This window comes from Equus asinus, chromosome 6, assembly GCF_041296235.1.
Source record: "Equus asinus isolate D_3611 breed Donkey chromosome 6, EquAss-T2T_v2, whole genome shotgun sequence".
NCBI classification, from domain to species: domain Eukaryota; kingdom Metazoa; phylum Chordata; class Mammalia; order Perissodactyla; family Equidae; genus Equus; species Equus asinus.
This window is the reverse complement of record NC_091795.1, coordinates 95,060,192-95,076,536: the sequence shown is the minus strand read 5'-3', so window position 1 is coordinate 95,076,536 and position 16,345 is coordinate 95,060,192. Positions and strand designations below refer to the sequence as shown.

General features: G+C 40.1%; 1 protein-coding gene across 2 annotated transcripts in view; it reads right to left on the bottom strand.

Moving 5' to 3' along the window:
• ADAM17 (ADAM metallopeptidase domain 17) overlaps positions 1-16,324 on the bottom strand; it is a 55,439-nt gene extending 39,115 nt beyond the window's left edge. The window contains exons 1-2 of one of the 2 annotated variants that reach the window (XM_014866764.3): positions 15,974-16,324; positions 5,197-5,329 (exon numbers count right to left, since the gene is read on the bottom strand). In XM_014866764.3, coding sequence (XP_014722250.2) covers positions 5,197-5,329; positions 15,974-16,262 — 422 coding nt within the window. In that variant the 5' untranslated portion in view covers positions 16,263-16,324. The remainder of the gene's footprint in view (positions 1-5,196; positions 5,330-15,973) is intronic. The other variant, XM_070512636.1, reaches the window with a different exon arrangement.
• Between the last annotated feature and the right edge of the window lie 21 nt (positions 16,325-16,345).

The window sequence follows — 16,345 nt, the reverse complement described above, 5'->3', positions numbered from 1 at the left end:
AAAAAAAAGTTGACAGAGGAGTTGACATTAATAAAACACTATGAAAGTTATAACGACTGTTTTATGAGGTACTTAGAGTATGATATCTCTTGTAAAGACAAATAGACTAATTTCTTTAGTTGTAAGAACCTGGCAGACCAAAAGAAACTAGAACTTGGGGGGAAAAGATTCAAAGACAAGAAAATACACACATCTGGATACTTTAAGTTGGAGTTCTGCTTGTCTTAAAAATTTATTAAAAACTGGTTATTATTAGATACCATTTATTGAAATACCTACTCAGTGCCAGATACTCTGTATGAGTTATCTCCACAAAACACAGTAAAAATTGAGGCTTGGAGGTTAATCAACATACTCAAGGTTACACAGCTAGTAAATGATGAAACTGTAAATTTAACTTGGTTTATTTCAAAAGCCTGTACTATGCTGCCTCTAGCAATCAAGCTGGTTTTATTGCTGTGCAAAATTAACGTACGCTACTTTCTACATTTAAAAGCACTCATGCTTTTTTTTTTCCTTCTAAAGAGAGCTTATCCTGAAAAAAATTAATCCACAATTGCCATGAGGAAAATAAATGTAAGGTATCCAACACAGACATTAAAATACACACTCTAGTTCTTTAGTTGGCTTAATATTCTTTCGTTTTCTACGAGTTTCAGTTCTAACATAAAAACTGGGCATGGTGAGCAAGAATTTTTGAATTATTATTTACAGAGCCCTTTCAAAATGCCTATGAACACCAAAGATAAAGAAAGTTATGTGTTTCATCTCAGCCACAGAAACAATTTTTTTCAGCTGTGGTGTTGAAAATATGAAATGTTACCTCCCCATGGGTTTGCACAAGTCTAAACTGCCAGAAAGAATCTAGACTAGGACTGTCTCCATGGCAACAAATATTTTTAACTTTTTGAGCATAACAAGGTAATTTTAGTTTCCTTGTGGTTTTTTAATGGTCACAGGAAAAAGACAACAGAACATTATGTGAGAAAACTTTGGAACATTTTCTTCTGCTATCTTAAAAGGTACCTTCCCACACATTCACAGCTGTGATTTTTCCCCCCAACAGTTATGCTGACAACTTCTGGGGAAAAAGCATCTCCACTATAAACGCTTTATTATGTAGTTTCAGAGCTCTCTAGGAGTCTCAGTATTACTTTTACTTAATGTTCTTTCCAGGAAAAAAAAAATCACTGGAATTGCACTCTTTGTTTTCTACACTAATATCTACTCTTTTGTAAAGATAAAGACAAAGTGACGGTAAAATTTCTGTTTTTTGTATTTCCAATCTTCACTTTTGAGCTATAAACCACCAAAAGGATATGTCAGTCAGAATTTATAGTTTACCTTCCCAAAATTATGAAGTCATGTACTTACAAGATCTCCTTAAACGTTTTCATTTACCTTTCTGACTTCTAATTTAAGGATTTACAGTAACTACAAACTGGTGCTAATCCATCTGAATTAACATTACTTTCATATCTATTTTTTGTATATATTGCAAAATGATCATCACCATAAGTCTAGTTAACATGTCATGATACATAGTCACAAAATTTTTCTGGTGATGAGAACTTTTTTTTTTTAAAGATTGGCCCTGAGATAACATCTGTTGCCAATCTTTTTTTTCTTCTTCCCTCCAAGGCCCCCCTAGTACATATTTGTATATTCTAGTTGTAATTCCTTCTGGCTCTGCTATGTGGGACACCGCCTCAGCATGGCTTGATGAGCAGTGCTAGGTCTGCGCCCAGGATCCAAACCAGCGAGATCCTGGGCCGCAAAGCAGAGCTCACGAACTTAACCACTCGGCCATGGGGCCGGCCCCATGAGAACCTTTAAGATGTACTCTCTTAGCAATTTTCAAATATGCAATACAATATTATTAACTACAGTCACCATGCTGTACATTACATACCTATAACTTATTTATTTTATAACTGGAAGTTTGTATCTCATATCTATTTTTAATGAGCCATTTAGGTGGGTATATATTACTTTCAAATCTTTATCAGTTCTAGCTCCCTTTTAAAAATTTGAGATATTTCACTTTTAAGAGGAACAAATATCTAACTTTAAAAAAAAATTACATTATCAAAAAAGTATCAAAACAATATCTGTAACTTTTTCATTACTTTAAAATAGTATTTCTTGATTTATAAAAAAGAGAAAATATAACTTCTAGACAAATTTCAAAGTTGTTTTTTTCATAAAATTACTTTTTAACTCATCACACATGTTTCCAAGCTTTTTCAACTACTAATAGTCACATTCAAATTTACTTTTATGATCTTGGTTTAAATTATTTTGCCTCCCACTGCTATCTAAAAACAGAAAATCTAATCATTTACCATGACCATCAAGTCACATGTGGCTTCACATAGGAAAGTTCAGCCCTATACAAACTGACCATTTCAGGTATCCCAATTTTTTTTCTTTGAGTTTAATAACATAGTAGACCAGAAAGGGAAGGGTAAATATGGGCTTTAGCATCTGACAAACCTGGCTCAAATCCTGCCTCCACCACTTACTCACTGTTTGATCTTGGCCTTAACCTCCGAACTTAAGTATCTTCATCTACAAGTGGAAATAATACCACCTACTAACTGAATGGTGTTCAGAGTTAAATGAAATAAACTACTTTAAAGCATCCAGTACAAAGTTCTCAAATTGTTAGATACATTTCCCATTAAACATTTAAGATGGAAATTCTATAAAATAAATTACAAATTTCTCTGCTTTCTTACAGAGAGAGAAGATAAGAAATAGATATTATTTAACATTTTCTTAATGAATCAATGTGATCTATGAAACATAAAAGAGAAGTATGTAAGGTTATGGCAGTATTTGCTCCTATAGCAAGGATCCTACAAGCCACCTCAAATCTAACTTTAAAAGAAACCCAGAAAGCTAAATTTCAAGTTCTTAGCATTTTATAGTTTTCCTCTCTCCTCCTTTGCTCCTACTCATTTTCTGAGTACTATATCTACTCCTTCACCAAACTCCCCATCAGTATAGGAGAAACAACACAAGTTTTGGACTCAGATTTGTGTTCAAATCCTTTATCTTCCATTTACTAGCTAAGAGACCTTAAGCAAGTTGCCTAACCTCTCTGAGCCTCAGCTTTTTTCGTTTTATCTTCAAATAAGGAATAACAAAAACTATGCAGAGTATGGTGAGAATTAGAGATAATATAGGCAAAGTGCCCAAGTAAAGCATACAGTAAATGACACAAAATAAACACCTGATAAACTCTAGCTATTATTATCACCACTCGGCTCAAATTTGCTATAGGTTTGGAAGCTAGAAAACCAATATGGCAGTATTTGGACATAAAATCTAACAGAAAGAAATTATTCAAAAGTAATCTAAGGATGATAACAATAACTAGGAAAAATAAAAACAGAAATAGTAAAAAATATTTGCATAAAATATCACTAACACACGATAAATATACTAAGCACTACCACAATTCAGTAACCAAAAGGATAAACCCAACAGAAAAATGGTAAAAGAACATGAAAAGGCAGACATAGAAAAATAAAACAAATGACTTATAAATATATGAAAAGATACTCAATTTCACACAAAATTAAAATCAGAACTATGAGATACCATCCCCTTTCAGAGGGACAAAAGTTACAGGTTGATAAAACCTAGTATTGGCCACAGTAACAGGAAACAGGTAAACTCATATACTGCTGCTAGAAGAATAAACCGGTCTAATGTCTTTAGGAGGAGATATGGTAATACCAATAAACACTTATAACATGTATATCCTTGACCTACCCTCCCTTCAGGAACCTAGCCATAAACATACCTAGACAAGGTATATATAGAGATATTCACTGGAGTATTGCTTGTTATACAAAAAAAAATATCACTTTGGTTAAACAATATCTATGTGTAGGGTACTAGTCAATAAACTGTTAAAATTCCATGCAACAGGAATATTTATGCAGCAGTCAAAAATGAGAAATCTATGTTGTCTATATCATCTACACAGATACAGACCTATATGCAAAAAATAATGCATTAAAATCTTTTGGGAGGTTGGCCCGGTGGCACAGCAGTTAAGTGCACATGTTCCACTTTAGTGGCCCGGGGTTCACCGGTTCGGATCCCAGGTGCGGACATGGCACCACTTGGCAAAAGCCATGCTGTGGCAGGCGTCCCACATATAAAGTAGAGTAAGATGGGCACGGATGTTAGCTCAGGGCCAGTCTTCCTCAGCAAAGAGAGGAGGATTGGCAGTAGTTAGCTCAGGGCTAATCTTCCTCAAAAAAAAAGTGAAAAAAAAAAGTGGAGGAAGATGGGCACAGACGTTAGCTCAGGGCCAGTCTTCCTCAGCAAAAGGAGGAGGATTGGCATTGGATGTTAGCTCAGGGCTAATCTTCCTTAAAAAAAAATAAATCTTTTGGAAGTTTACACAGGAATCCTCTCTGGGTCTGAGAAGTGCAACTGAGTTAGAAAGAAGTAAAAATTTCTCACAACCTGTGTAGTTTGTTTTCTAACCAGGTGCATATATTATTTTGAAAAATATCTGTTGGAGAAGCCTTCTCCTATGAATAAAAAATAATTCAGCTCATTTATATTCTCCCAGTGTTTGTTTTTTGATATCAGTAAAGCTCCCTAAAGAGACTTCAGAAAGAGGCCTGTGATTATCTAACAGATTTACATCTGCAAAACGTCAGAGATACTAAAATTACTGCCCAAATAGACCACATCTATCAATCAGTGCCAAGACATAAGAGGAATTCAATGTAGAAAGAGCACTGAATTCTAGACCCAGCTCACCACTAGGCTGTGGGGTCCTGAACAAATCCTTTGCCTCTAAACTTCAGTGTCCTCATGTATAAAATAAAGGCAATATTTAGTATACGTCTAACAGTTCTAAAGTAGCACAGAAAACTTAAGGTTTTTTAAGTTTTATAATCATTCAATTAATTAAAATTCTCTGTTAGAATTCCATAAACCTATTACCATCATTAACGCCTTTGGAATACCCATTTACTTGTTTTTAATCAGTATGAATTTTAGAATAAGCAATACACTATATAAGAATCATGACAGACTGTAATTATATTATAAATCTTTAAAATGTAACTTCCTAGGACTTCAGTAAACACCCTTATTTTTCTGCCTTTGCCAAACCAAGTCCCTCCATTGCCCCAGCATTTTTCTATTAATAATTCAAATTACCTTTTCAAGGCTGAAAAAGTCAGCAGTGTTTCTAAATGTGTTGAGGCCTGTAGATCCCTTTTTCTTACCGAGTGCTGCTGGATATTAGATAAAGAGAGGATATCGTAGTCTGAGAGCAAAGAATCAAGCTTCTCTGAAATAAAGGTAAAAAGGTTATTAACAACTAAACCTACCAATCAATTGAAATATCAGTAAAATGAGAGTCAGACAATAAACTCTTCCTGATATAACACATTATGAAGTGCCCAGCAGGACCTACATGAAGTATTCTTACAAAAAACAAAAAATGCAAATTAACCTGACTCTAATCAAGATCAAACTTCCAGTTTGTAAAACATAAAGGGATTAGATGTTGCCAAATTCAATAACAACCTCAGGAAAGCAATCAGCCACACCCAGAAAGTTAGAATTCCTGCAGAACAAATGACCTGATTTCTGGAGGAAATAAATGGCATAAGAAAGAAAGGAGAGGCAGAGACATAATAAACAAGAACACAGGAGGCAAGCCAATGTGTGACTTTTTTGGATCCTAGGGCAAACAAATCAGTTGTGAAAAGATATTTGTGACAATTAGGGAAATCTGAACATGAGTCCATATTCATATTAGATACTAATAATTTCAATATCTCAAAGAGTATTATATTATGCAATGAGGTAACTTCTAAATTAAAGGCATGTCTTTATGTTTAGAATTTCTAAGATCAAGGGGGCAACTTGACCTGCCCATTGCCAACCCGGACTATATCAATTCCTTATCAGTTGACATGTAATAAGAGCGAGGAACAAATGCATTAACAGCCTGAGCAAACAGAAACTGGGAAAGTAAATCTTTTATAGAAAAATCACATATTTCTAACTAAAGAGCAAAAAAGTGGTAACATCCCATCACTGCTGCCTTCAACAGACATAGCAGAATATCAACCCATTGGACACCAGGAAGTAGAAGTGATAAGACCAAAGTAATCCCTAGAAAAAAATCAACATTATTTTACCAGACTGACTTGGAACCCAAGAAAAGCAAAGATGCACTGCCCCTAAGACAGACAAGCACAAAAAATTTTATTAGGTACAAAGCAGGAGCAAACACTATAAAGTATATGCTACCACTACAAGTCACTTTTCATCAACAGGAACTCTGTCGTCTCTTCCAAAATCAGGAGAATTTTTGGAAGACAATTTTGGCGACTTAAGTCTCTGTAGAAACTGTCTAAAAATATTTGAGCTGATGCTTTCCTTTTCTCTCAACAATATCACAGCAGAAGCAATGGTATTCAAAATCATTCCACTGGACTTAGAATGTCCTTAAAATATAGAAGCAGGAGCTTAAAATACAAGTGTATTGCCATTGTGGTTAAATATGCTCACAAAACCGTTTTTTAAAAAAGAATCAACCCAATACTCTTCTTCCTCTTCCCCTAAATATTCCCAATTGGTTAATTCATCAATTCATTCGTTCACTGCTATGTGCCAGGCACTGGTCTAAGTCCTGAGATAACCGCATGAAACAGAACAAAGTCCTTGCCTAATGCAGCACTCATGTTAGTGGGGAGAGACAGACAAAGCACAAGAAAATATATACGTCAGTGCTGTGGCCATTAAAGAAGGATAGCAGAGAAAGAGAGTGGGAAGGGCCAGTTTATATAAACTAATCCAAGAAAGAAAAATGCTTCACTGTTACAAAATATTTAAGCAAATCTGAAGAAAGCAAGGGGTAGGCACACTGCTATATGATGAAAGCACTTAAAGTTCACTCAAGGTTCTAACTCAGGATAAGATTAAACAAACTGGCAGCAAATTTTACAGTTAGTGGGTACCACCCATTTTCTGTTAACAAAATTTCCTTTTAAATTTAATCCAGAGAAAAGCTGTTTCAGAAGGCATCAATCACTTTTATGACAATGGCTGGTTATTGGTGATCTGGTCTTGCTAATAATAATGCTTAGCGGCACCAATGAAAAACCTTCAAGAAGCTTATCATTTATTCAACAATTTTTGAGTGTTTGTTTTCTACAAGATACCATGCTGGGTGTTTTATTATGTTATCTCCACAAACATCCCCAGGATATTAATCCCCATTTTACAGATGAAGAAACGTTTGACTCAGGGCCGGCCTTGTGGCCGAGTGGTTAAATTCCTGTGCTCTGCTTCGGTGGCCCAGGGCTTCGCCAGTTCAGATCCTGGGCACGGACGCGGCACCGCTCATCAGGCCAGGTTGAGGCAGCGTCCCACGTGCCTCAACTACAAGAACCCACAACTAAAATATACAACTATGTACTGGGGGGATTTGAGGAGAAAAAGAAAAAAAAAAAAAAAAGATTGGCAACAGTTGTTAGCTCAGGCACCAATCTTTAAAAAAAAGAGAAACAGGTCTCGGAGAAAATAGTATGACAAAGCTAATGTAGCACAGAACTGAGACTTGAACTTGGGTCTGTCTGCCTGAAAACCCTAAGTTTTATTGATGTCATACTTTTGAGACTCCTTAAAAATAGCCTAGCTCTTCTTGGACCTTCTACTTCTTGGCCTCCTACTTTTTGACATGTCAATCAAACATGACCTCACCTCCCTCTGAAGCCTTTTGTTTATACCTTTCTTCTGGCACTTTTGAGTTATATTTGTCTGATCTCACAAATAGATTGTAAAATGGTCAAAAAGGAGCTCTGTTTTAGTCATCACAGCATCCTTACCCCACTATACCCAGTACAGAACCTTGCAAAAAAAGCACTATGTTCACAAATTGCACAAATTCTCATTGCTGAGATGCTGATATGATCCTTCAGCTCTTCAACATCCCTGATACAGGTTGCCACATGACCTCAGTTTCATTCAAGATCATAATCACTCCTACGGACTGAAAAACTTAACCTCAATACTGTAGTTTCATTGTCAATAATATAGGCCAGTCGTTCTCACAGTGTGGTCCTCACACCAGCAGCATCAACATCACATGGGAACTTGTTACAAGGGCCAATTTTCAGGCCTCCTCTCAGTTCTACCCTATCAGAAATCCTTAGGGTGAGGGCCCAGCAATCTGTGTTTAACACCCCTTCCAGGTGATGCTGACACACACTCAAGTTTGAGAACCACTGAACTAGGCTAAAGTAAGGAAATAGCTCAAAGGGAAGAAAAAAGCTTGAAGCACAAAGATGTTCACTGTTCAGCCTTGCATTATTTGTAAGAACAAAAATCAGAAACAAAGTAAATTAATAACTGAGAAAGAGAGAAGTTATAATACTTTCAAATGACAAAAAAAATCTGGAATCATTTAAAATGCTGTTAGCAACAAGTTTTTCAGAACATGGGGAAATACTTATGCTATAATATTAAATAAACAAAGGTAGATTTAAAAAACTGCTCAGGGGCCGACTCTGTGGCCGAGGGTTAAGTTCACGTGCTCCGCTTCAGTGGCCCAGAGTTTCTCTGGTTCAGATACTGGGTGCGGACATGGCATCACTCGTCAGGCCACGGTGAGGCAGCGTCCCACATGCCACAACTAGAAAGAGCCACAACTAAAAATATACAATTACGTGCTGGGGGGATTTGGGGAGAAAAAAGCAGAAGAAAAAAAAAAGAAGACTGGCAACAGATGTTAGCTCAGGTGCCATCTTTAAAAAAAAAAAAACTATTCATATTGCTTGACCTTAACTATGTACAAAAATAGGCCTAGGGGAAAAAAAGAGCAAAATAGTAACATCATTGGTTATCTTTAGGTATATTTTCTATAATAAGCACTTTTTAAATGTATCTTGCTAAAGCACTTTAAAATACTTAACTAATATATTTCAATAGTAATTTATCTACTTTTAATAACTAGATTAGCTCCAATTGGATGTCCTGGAGCCATTATAAATGGTAAAAGCACTCCCGTTGTCCAAAAAACTGACCTCCTGCCCTTGCTACTGTCCTTTCACTAGCAAGTAACCTCTCAGATACTCATTATTACATCGCACTTCACTTTCAAAATTCCAACCACTGGTCATCCAATTTTCTATAGCTTTTTCAACAGAATTTACATTTCCCCCACTTCCCAAGAGTTTATCCTTTATGCATATCCAAATGTCTTAATAAATTTAAGTATAAACCACTTAACTGTATCTTTCTTAGCTCAGAGTATGGTCATAATCTCTTTTTGAAAAACTCCACAATGGCTGCCCAGCACTCTAGAATGAGAACACCTTCCTTGCTCTCTTTAAGTTGCTCCAGCAATCACCCTAAGACTCGAGTCACCAGACTCGAGCACTGGATTATTTAGGTGTCCTCTCCCCAGCTCTCCCTGCTCTTCCCTGCCACATGCTACGGTTTCCCTCACTTGGCTTCCTCTGTCTATTCGTCCTCAGAGACCCTACCCTTCCTCAATGCTTTCCTATCTTTTCCACCCCCATACCCATCCCTCCTTTCTTGCACACACATTCTGCACTTATTTTTCCTCTTTCCACCTATTCATTTATTCAACAAACATTTATTGAAAACCTCCTACCTTCCAGGCACTAGGGATGTAACGGAGAGAAAGAGAAACAACACAAAAAAATTATTATTATAAAGTACGTCAAGTGCCAAGGGAGAGGAAGTTGCAGGAAGTTATGGAAGGACACAGCAGGAGCATGACCCCTGCCTGGCCAGCCAAGGATGCCTTCCCAGGGAAACAGGATTGAGATTAAGACCAAAAGGACAAGGCAGCCAAAAGAAGGGAAAGAAAGGAGAGGGTTCTAAGCAGAGGGTATAACAGATGCTGAGGTTCACAAGAAGTACAGAACATAACACTCAAAGAAATGAAAGCAACTCAGTGAGGCTGGAGTGCAGAAGGGCAAAGAGGACGTGAAGAGGCGTGAGGCTAAAGACACAGACAAAGGTCTGGTCAAGAAAGGCCGTGCAACTAAATTAAGAATTTTGGACTTTGGATAGGGGCAATAACCGGAGGTAAGAAATTTAGGGGAACAAGACTGGAGTCTGTGAAATCAGCCGGTAAGCTGCTGAGCAATCAAGGCAGAGACCACTCGAAGACTCCCAGGTTACTGGCTGGGTATCTGGGTCGGTAAGTGGCACCACATTCACTGTGATAAAAAACACGAGTAGGAGCAGGTTTGCGAGAGGGGTTGACATAATAGGACAACCGGATGCTGAAAGATTCTCGAGTTCCCTATTGTATCTTGTTCCTTACATACGGCTTGCAAATCCAATGCTATTTACATGGGATATTTCTGCATTAAGCCGTCGTATGTTCGCAGTTATGTCACTGGTAAGCCCTAGCGACTTTAGTCAGGAAGAGAGCAAATCTATGTTATTGGATGATTTTCAACATTTACATCAGTGGTAAAAAGCAGCTGATACATTGTTCCTTCTATATGTTCTCAAAGAATAAAGAGAAAGATGGACCTTGAGGCCTGCAACAAACTGGCTTTCTGGACATAGCTGTGGAGTTGTCTATAGAAAACCTGATAAATCTCTCACTCCACCTTCACTTGTACTTGAATATTTCATCTCTGGGATAAGCTTTTAAGACCATTACCTTGATACAATGACATAAAGTACACCCATATTTCTTTCATCAAGCCCAGGGTCAACTTTAAGAAAAAACTAATTTTTAAACAATGAAGCTGTCTGTTGAATGAGAAGAATCTGGGAACATTTGTGGACTTCTCACTTAACTTCTCTTTTCTTCTTGCAATAAACTGCATCTTCTTGGAAGACAACTTGCAAGTATAATGCAGAAGCCCTGTAGTACTCTGCTCACTCTGCAGGGTTCTGCTGGATGAAGGACAAAGAGTTCCCCCAAAATGACACTATTGGTGTCACGTTCCTACTTCTGGCCTCAGAAGTGGAAAAGATAAAGCCAGGACTGCCGTCAAGTGTTTATTCTGCTTGTGCAGAAGACACGTAAGACTCGACTGCTCTTCAGCACTCCCTGAAACATCAGGACAAGGGAGCAGCCTGGCCAGGTGACTGTGCAAAAAGCCCTAAGTGTGGGTGCATCCTCCTCAGGACTAAGGGATGAGAAAAGGAGAGCAATGCTCTCTGCTAGGCCAGTGGATCCCAGAGCCTGGGAACTAGAAACTTAATTTTATGGGTTTATACCAGTTAGGGAGGATGGAGAATGAGCTGCCTCGTATAATTCCCTATCAAGAGCTCTTCACTAGGGATGAGACTTAACTTGGGACAAAACCCTCCAGCAAGACCAGTAACATGGAAACTGAGCCCAAATGAAAGTCAGCACAACCCATGGGAACCACTGAAGAAACCTGGATTTGTCCATAAGGCTCTGTGGCTGAAAGGGATGCAAATCCAGCTTTGGCAATGAGACTGCTTCTACATTATCCAGCACCCCTGCCTATTCCTAGACTAAACCTTGTCTTCTATACTCATCCTGCTAAACCAAAGAATACATGATAAGTAATTCTGGACATGTTTTACTTAAAGTACCTGTGAACACTGGGGTGGAAACATCAAGTGGGCAGCTGGATACATGAGTGTGGGGCTTCAGAGAACAAGTCTAGGCCAGAGACACATATTTAGCAGTTATCAGAATACAGTCAAGGGGCCAGCCTGGTGGTATAGTGGTTAAGTTTATGTACTCTGCTTCGGCGGCCCAGGGTTCAAGGGTTCAGATCCCAGGCACAGACCAACACACCACTCATCAAGCTATGCTGTGGTGGCACCCCACATGCAAAAAGAGGAAGAGTGGGGGGCTGGCCCCATGGCCTAGCGGTTAAGTTCGCGCGCTCCGCTGCAGGCAGCCCAGTGTTTCGTTGGATCAAATCCTGGGCGCGGACATGGCACTGCTCATCAAACCACGCTGAGGCAGCATCCCACATGCCACAACTAGAAGGACCCACAACGAAGAATATACAACTATGTACCGGGGGGCTTTGGGGAGAAAAAGGGAAAAATAAAATAAATAAAAAAAAAAAAAGGGGAAGAGTGGCAAAAGAAGTTGGCTCAGAGCCAATCTTCCACACCCCCCCCAAAAAAAAAAAAACATTACAGTCAATTGGTAAGTGAAACTAGGGCAGCAGATGAGACTTGTCAGAGTCTACAACTCATGTTAAAAGAAAAAAGTGTGGGAAGGCAGACACCTACCTCCTTGGTTGATTTTAGGACTAAGTTAAGGGATATATGAAAAACCTCTTCATTTCACTTCCCTACCTCAATGAAGCCTATTCCTGTCCCTTCTTCCCTACTAATCTTTTTCAAATCTTCTTCAAATTACACTTCCAACTGAAAACACTTACCATCTCTCACAAATACAAAATGGTTAAGAATCCAAAAATCAATACACTTGGCCTTAAAGGACGCCTACACTTAATGTTCTGGAAAACCCTGTGACGTATGGCCAAAAGGATTTCTGTAGTTTCCCCATCATGGATCCAATTTGCTTAACTCTTCTCTTCATTCTATTCTAGAAATACTGTTTATCTCTTTGACTAATACGAAGCAGAGGTGCATTACGTCTCCCTTGGAGCAGCCAGGGTGGTTAAGAGTTCCAGCTTCAAAAGAACCTTTGTGGGGTTGGCCCGGTGGTGCAGCGGTTAAGTGCACACGTTCTGCTTTGATGGCCTGGGGTTCACTGATTCGGATCCCAGGTGTGGACATGGCACGGTTTGGCAAGCCATGCTGTGGTAGGCTTCCCACATATAAAGGAGAGGAAGATGGGCACAGATGTGAGCTCAGGGGCAGGCCAGTCTTCCTCAGCAAAAAGAGGAGGACTGGCAGTGGATGTTAGCTCAGGGCTAATCTTCCTAAAAAAAAAAGGAACCGTTTCCTGTAAGCAAAATTAACACCAAAAGAAGAAGCCAGATGTTAAAATATTGAGCAAAATGGTGCTGTCAATAATGAGAAATCCTCATGCCAATAACCTAAATTTCAAAATATATGTTTCAGACACAAACTTTCATCCCTCATCTGCGACCCATTTTTTTTCCTTCCACCCACTACATCCTCTTTTGCTAAAAGTAAGACAATGCGAAAACACTTCTGAAATCAGTGAGATTCGGATACCCCAGCTGCAACTTCAAGATATCATGACTAAGCTCACATGACTCATAACTTTCCTAAATTATGCAATTTACAATAGTTCAACTGAAATCATTTTGGGTGACACGGAGTACTCCAAAAGCCAGGATTCTATTACATATTTTTGTCCTTCAGGAAAATGTTTTCAAATCCCTAATCAATATTTAGTACTGTAGTTAAGGTAATGTTTATAGGATAAGTAGGCTAATAAACAATAAACCACACTCTTTAACTACAAAACTACTCACTGCTCTTCACCAATTCAATCTAAATAATGGTAGGGTTAAGTTAAGCAACAAATTACATCCTAAACTGTCAAACATACAAACACACAAGTCATTCTTCAAAAGAAAAAATACCCACAAGGCATATTTTTATCACTAACTGTGTGAATCTGACAACTCACTACATCTTTCTGAGACTCATTTTCCCTGCCGCTTTATTTAAAAAACAAGACACAGCCTCTAAGGTTCATTTCAACTGTAACAGTCTCTCAGGACCCCCATGATAACAATACCTGCCATAATCACTCCTCCATGTGGTGTTACAATGTCTGTTAGATCTTTCTATTCCACTATGCAAAAGCTTTTTGAAGATGGATATTGCCTGATCTTTGTACTCCAAATGCCACACACAATACGTGCATGCAGTATGTGTTCTTCAAACATCTGGTGAATAAATGGCTAACTCTATGCATTTTTCTGGCACTGGTGATCGCACTTCGCAAATAAAAAACACATGGTCAAAAAAACTCTTATGATCTGTGAATGTTGCTGAAAACTGACCTAGAAAGTAAGCTTTTCCTCTATACCATGTACATTCCTAGAATTCATGCTACTTATTTTTCCACCTGTGAACAACAGAATGATAATAAAACAGTTGTGTTATAGTGGTCAAAATATAACTTTAGGGGCCAGCCCCATGGCCAAGTGGTTAAGTTCACGCGCTCCGCTTTGATGGCCCAGGGTTTCGCCGGTAAGGATCCTGGGCACAGACATGGCACCACTCATCAGGCCATGTTGAGGCGGCGTCCCACATAGCACAACTGGAAGGACCCACAACTAAAAATATACAACTGTGGGGGCTGGCCCCGAGGCCGAGTGGTTAAGTTCGCGCGCACCGCTGCAGGCGGCCCAGTGTTTCGTTGGTTCGAATCCTGGGCGCGGACATGGCACTGCTCATCAGACCACGCTGAAGCAGCGTCCCACATGCCACAACTAGAAGGACCCACAACGAAGAATATACAACTATGTACTGGGGGGCTTTGGGGAGAAAAAGGAAAAAAAATAAAATCTTTAAAAATAAATAAATAAATAAAAATATACAACTATGTACTGGGGGGCTTTGAGGAGAAAAAGGAAAAATAAGATTTAAAAAAATATATATATATATATAACTTAAGTATCTCAAAATACACGTTTGTTCTTTTTATTAACATTTATCCTTATGAAGTGGGTCTTTACCCTATCCCTCCACCCTGACCACCCTACCTCAGGATTTCCCTTCGCTCTGCGCTGACTTACCGCATCTCAGCTCTTCCTAACAAGTTCCCTTGCCTTTCACTGAACTAGTCACCTGTACTCCCTTTCAATTTGAGATAACCACAAAGCAGCTGTTCAGGTAAGAACACTCCACACCTTTATTACCCTCAGGCGACTACAACGTCTGTCCATTAAATAAGAGAAAACAATTGCCATGGAAAAGTAATGCGAAATTTTTTATTAGCCATAAAGTAAGCACACATGGTGTCTCAATGGGCACAATACCTTACATGGAATCATGGTGGGATTTGGGGACCAATACAACCATGAAAAATCACTGAGGGTACAACGTCCCACGTCGGGAAGACACACTATGTTTCACACTTTATTACTAATTAATCAAACTCTCTTACATGTCAACTTCTAAAGGATAAGGTACCCAACAGTCACTATATGTTTACACAAACTAACTTCCACCGAATTTCAAATCTCTCAATATACTTCCATCCTTAAAATCCAATCTCTTTAGAAAATCTAAATAAGAACCCTCTACTTTCTAGGCTCAAAACCAATGAAACTGGTCATCCATGAGGATTTTGTTTAAAATGACAAGGAAGTCATTCACAGCAGCAGCATCACGAGTTGGCTTGGCAGGTTCAAGAGCCCCCCGCCCCCACACACACACCCAGCACCCCCAATAAGCTACAATTTAAATTTAAACAACTAAGTATGTGTTTATGATGTTCGCAAAACGCAACTCCAAGATGAGTTCTCCGGTCACCGCCTTCCAACCAGATTACCGCATGAGCACCTCCTACGGCAGAAATTCTAGTTCGCTCCTGAGAGAGCAGGAAGAGCTGTGGAGCTCTGGGCCCTTTCTCTCCTCCTGAGCCCTGCCTTTGATAGGAACACACTACAGATTTGTTCTTTAGTACGGGAGGGCCCACGACCTGGACATCTCCCTCTCCAAACACGAGCCAGCACCACCGCCCCCCCCCCAACCTCTTTCCCAAACACAAACCCAGCGGGCAGCCCCTCCCAGGCCCTCAGTCCCTACGGGAGGCCCCCTCCACTATCCCTTTCCCATTCAGAGAGACAAGCCCGTCGGTCTCCAGTCTTTCCCTAAACTCCAGAGCCACACCCCCTTCCGACACTGAAAACTTAGGGACGCGCCACAGCCGCCCAATACCCCGCCCCCGAACACCTGATAGATCCCGCTCCCCAGCTCTTCCCCGAAAGCAGCGCGCTGCAGGCGCCCGGGCCGGCCCGAGCCAACTCCCCGGGGTCTTTACCGAGTCGCTGGGGGGAGCCGAAGCCCGGCTCGTCCGGAGGTCGCAGCGCCAGCACGAAAGGAACCAAGCTGGTCAGGAAGAGGAGACACTGCCTCATGGTCCCGGCCCGGCCACCAGCTCCACCTCTCAGGGCAGCCTTCACCAGACGGGGGCTCGGGACACTGCTCACATTGAGAGAGGAGGGGATCCGCCCGGGCTGGCCCAGCCCCTCAAGCCTCTCTTTCCTCCCGCGCCGCCTACCGGAAGACTCAAGAGCCCGGCTCGAGGTCCCCGGAAGCGCAGGCAGCATTCCGAGAGGCCGGCTCAGCCCGCTTCCGGCCGCCGCCGACCTCCGCACCGCCCACAGCCGGAAGCCGGAAGCCGGGCGCCGCG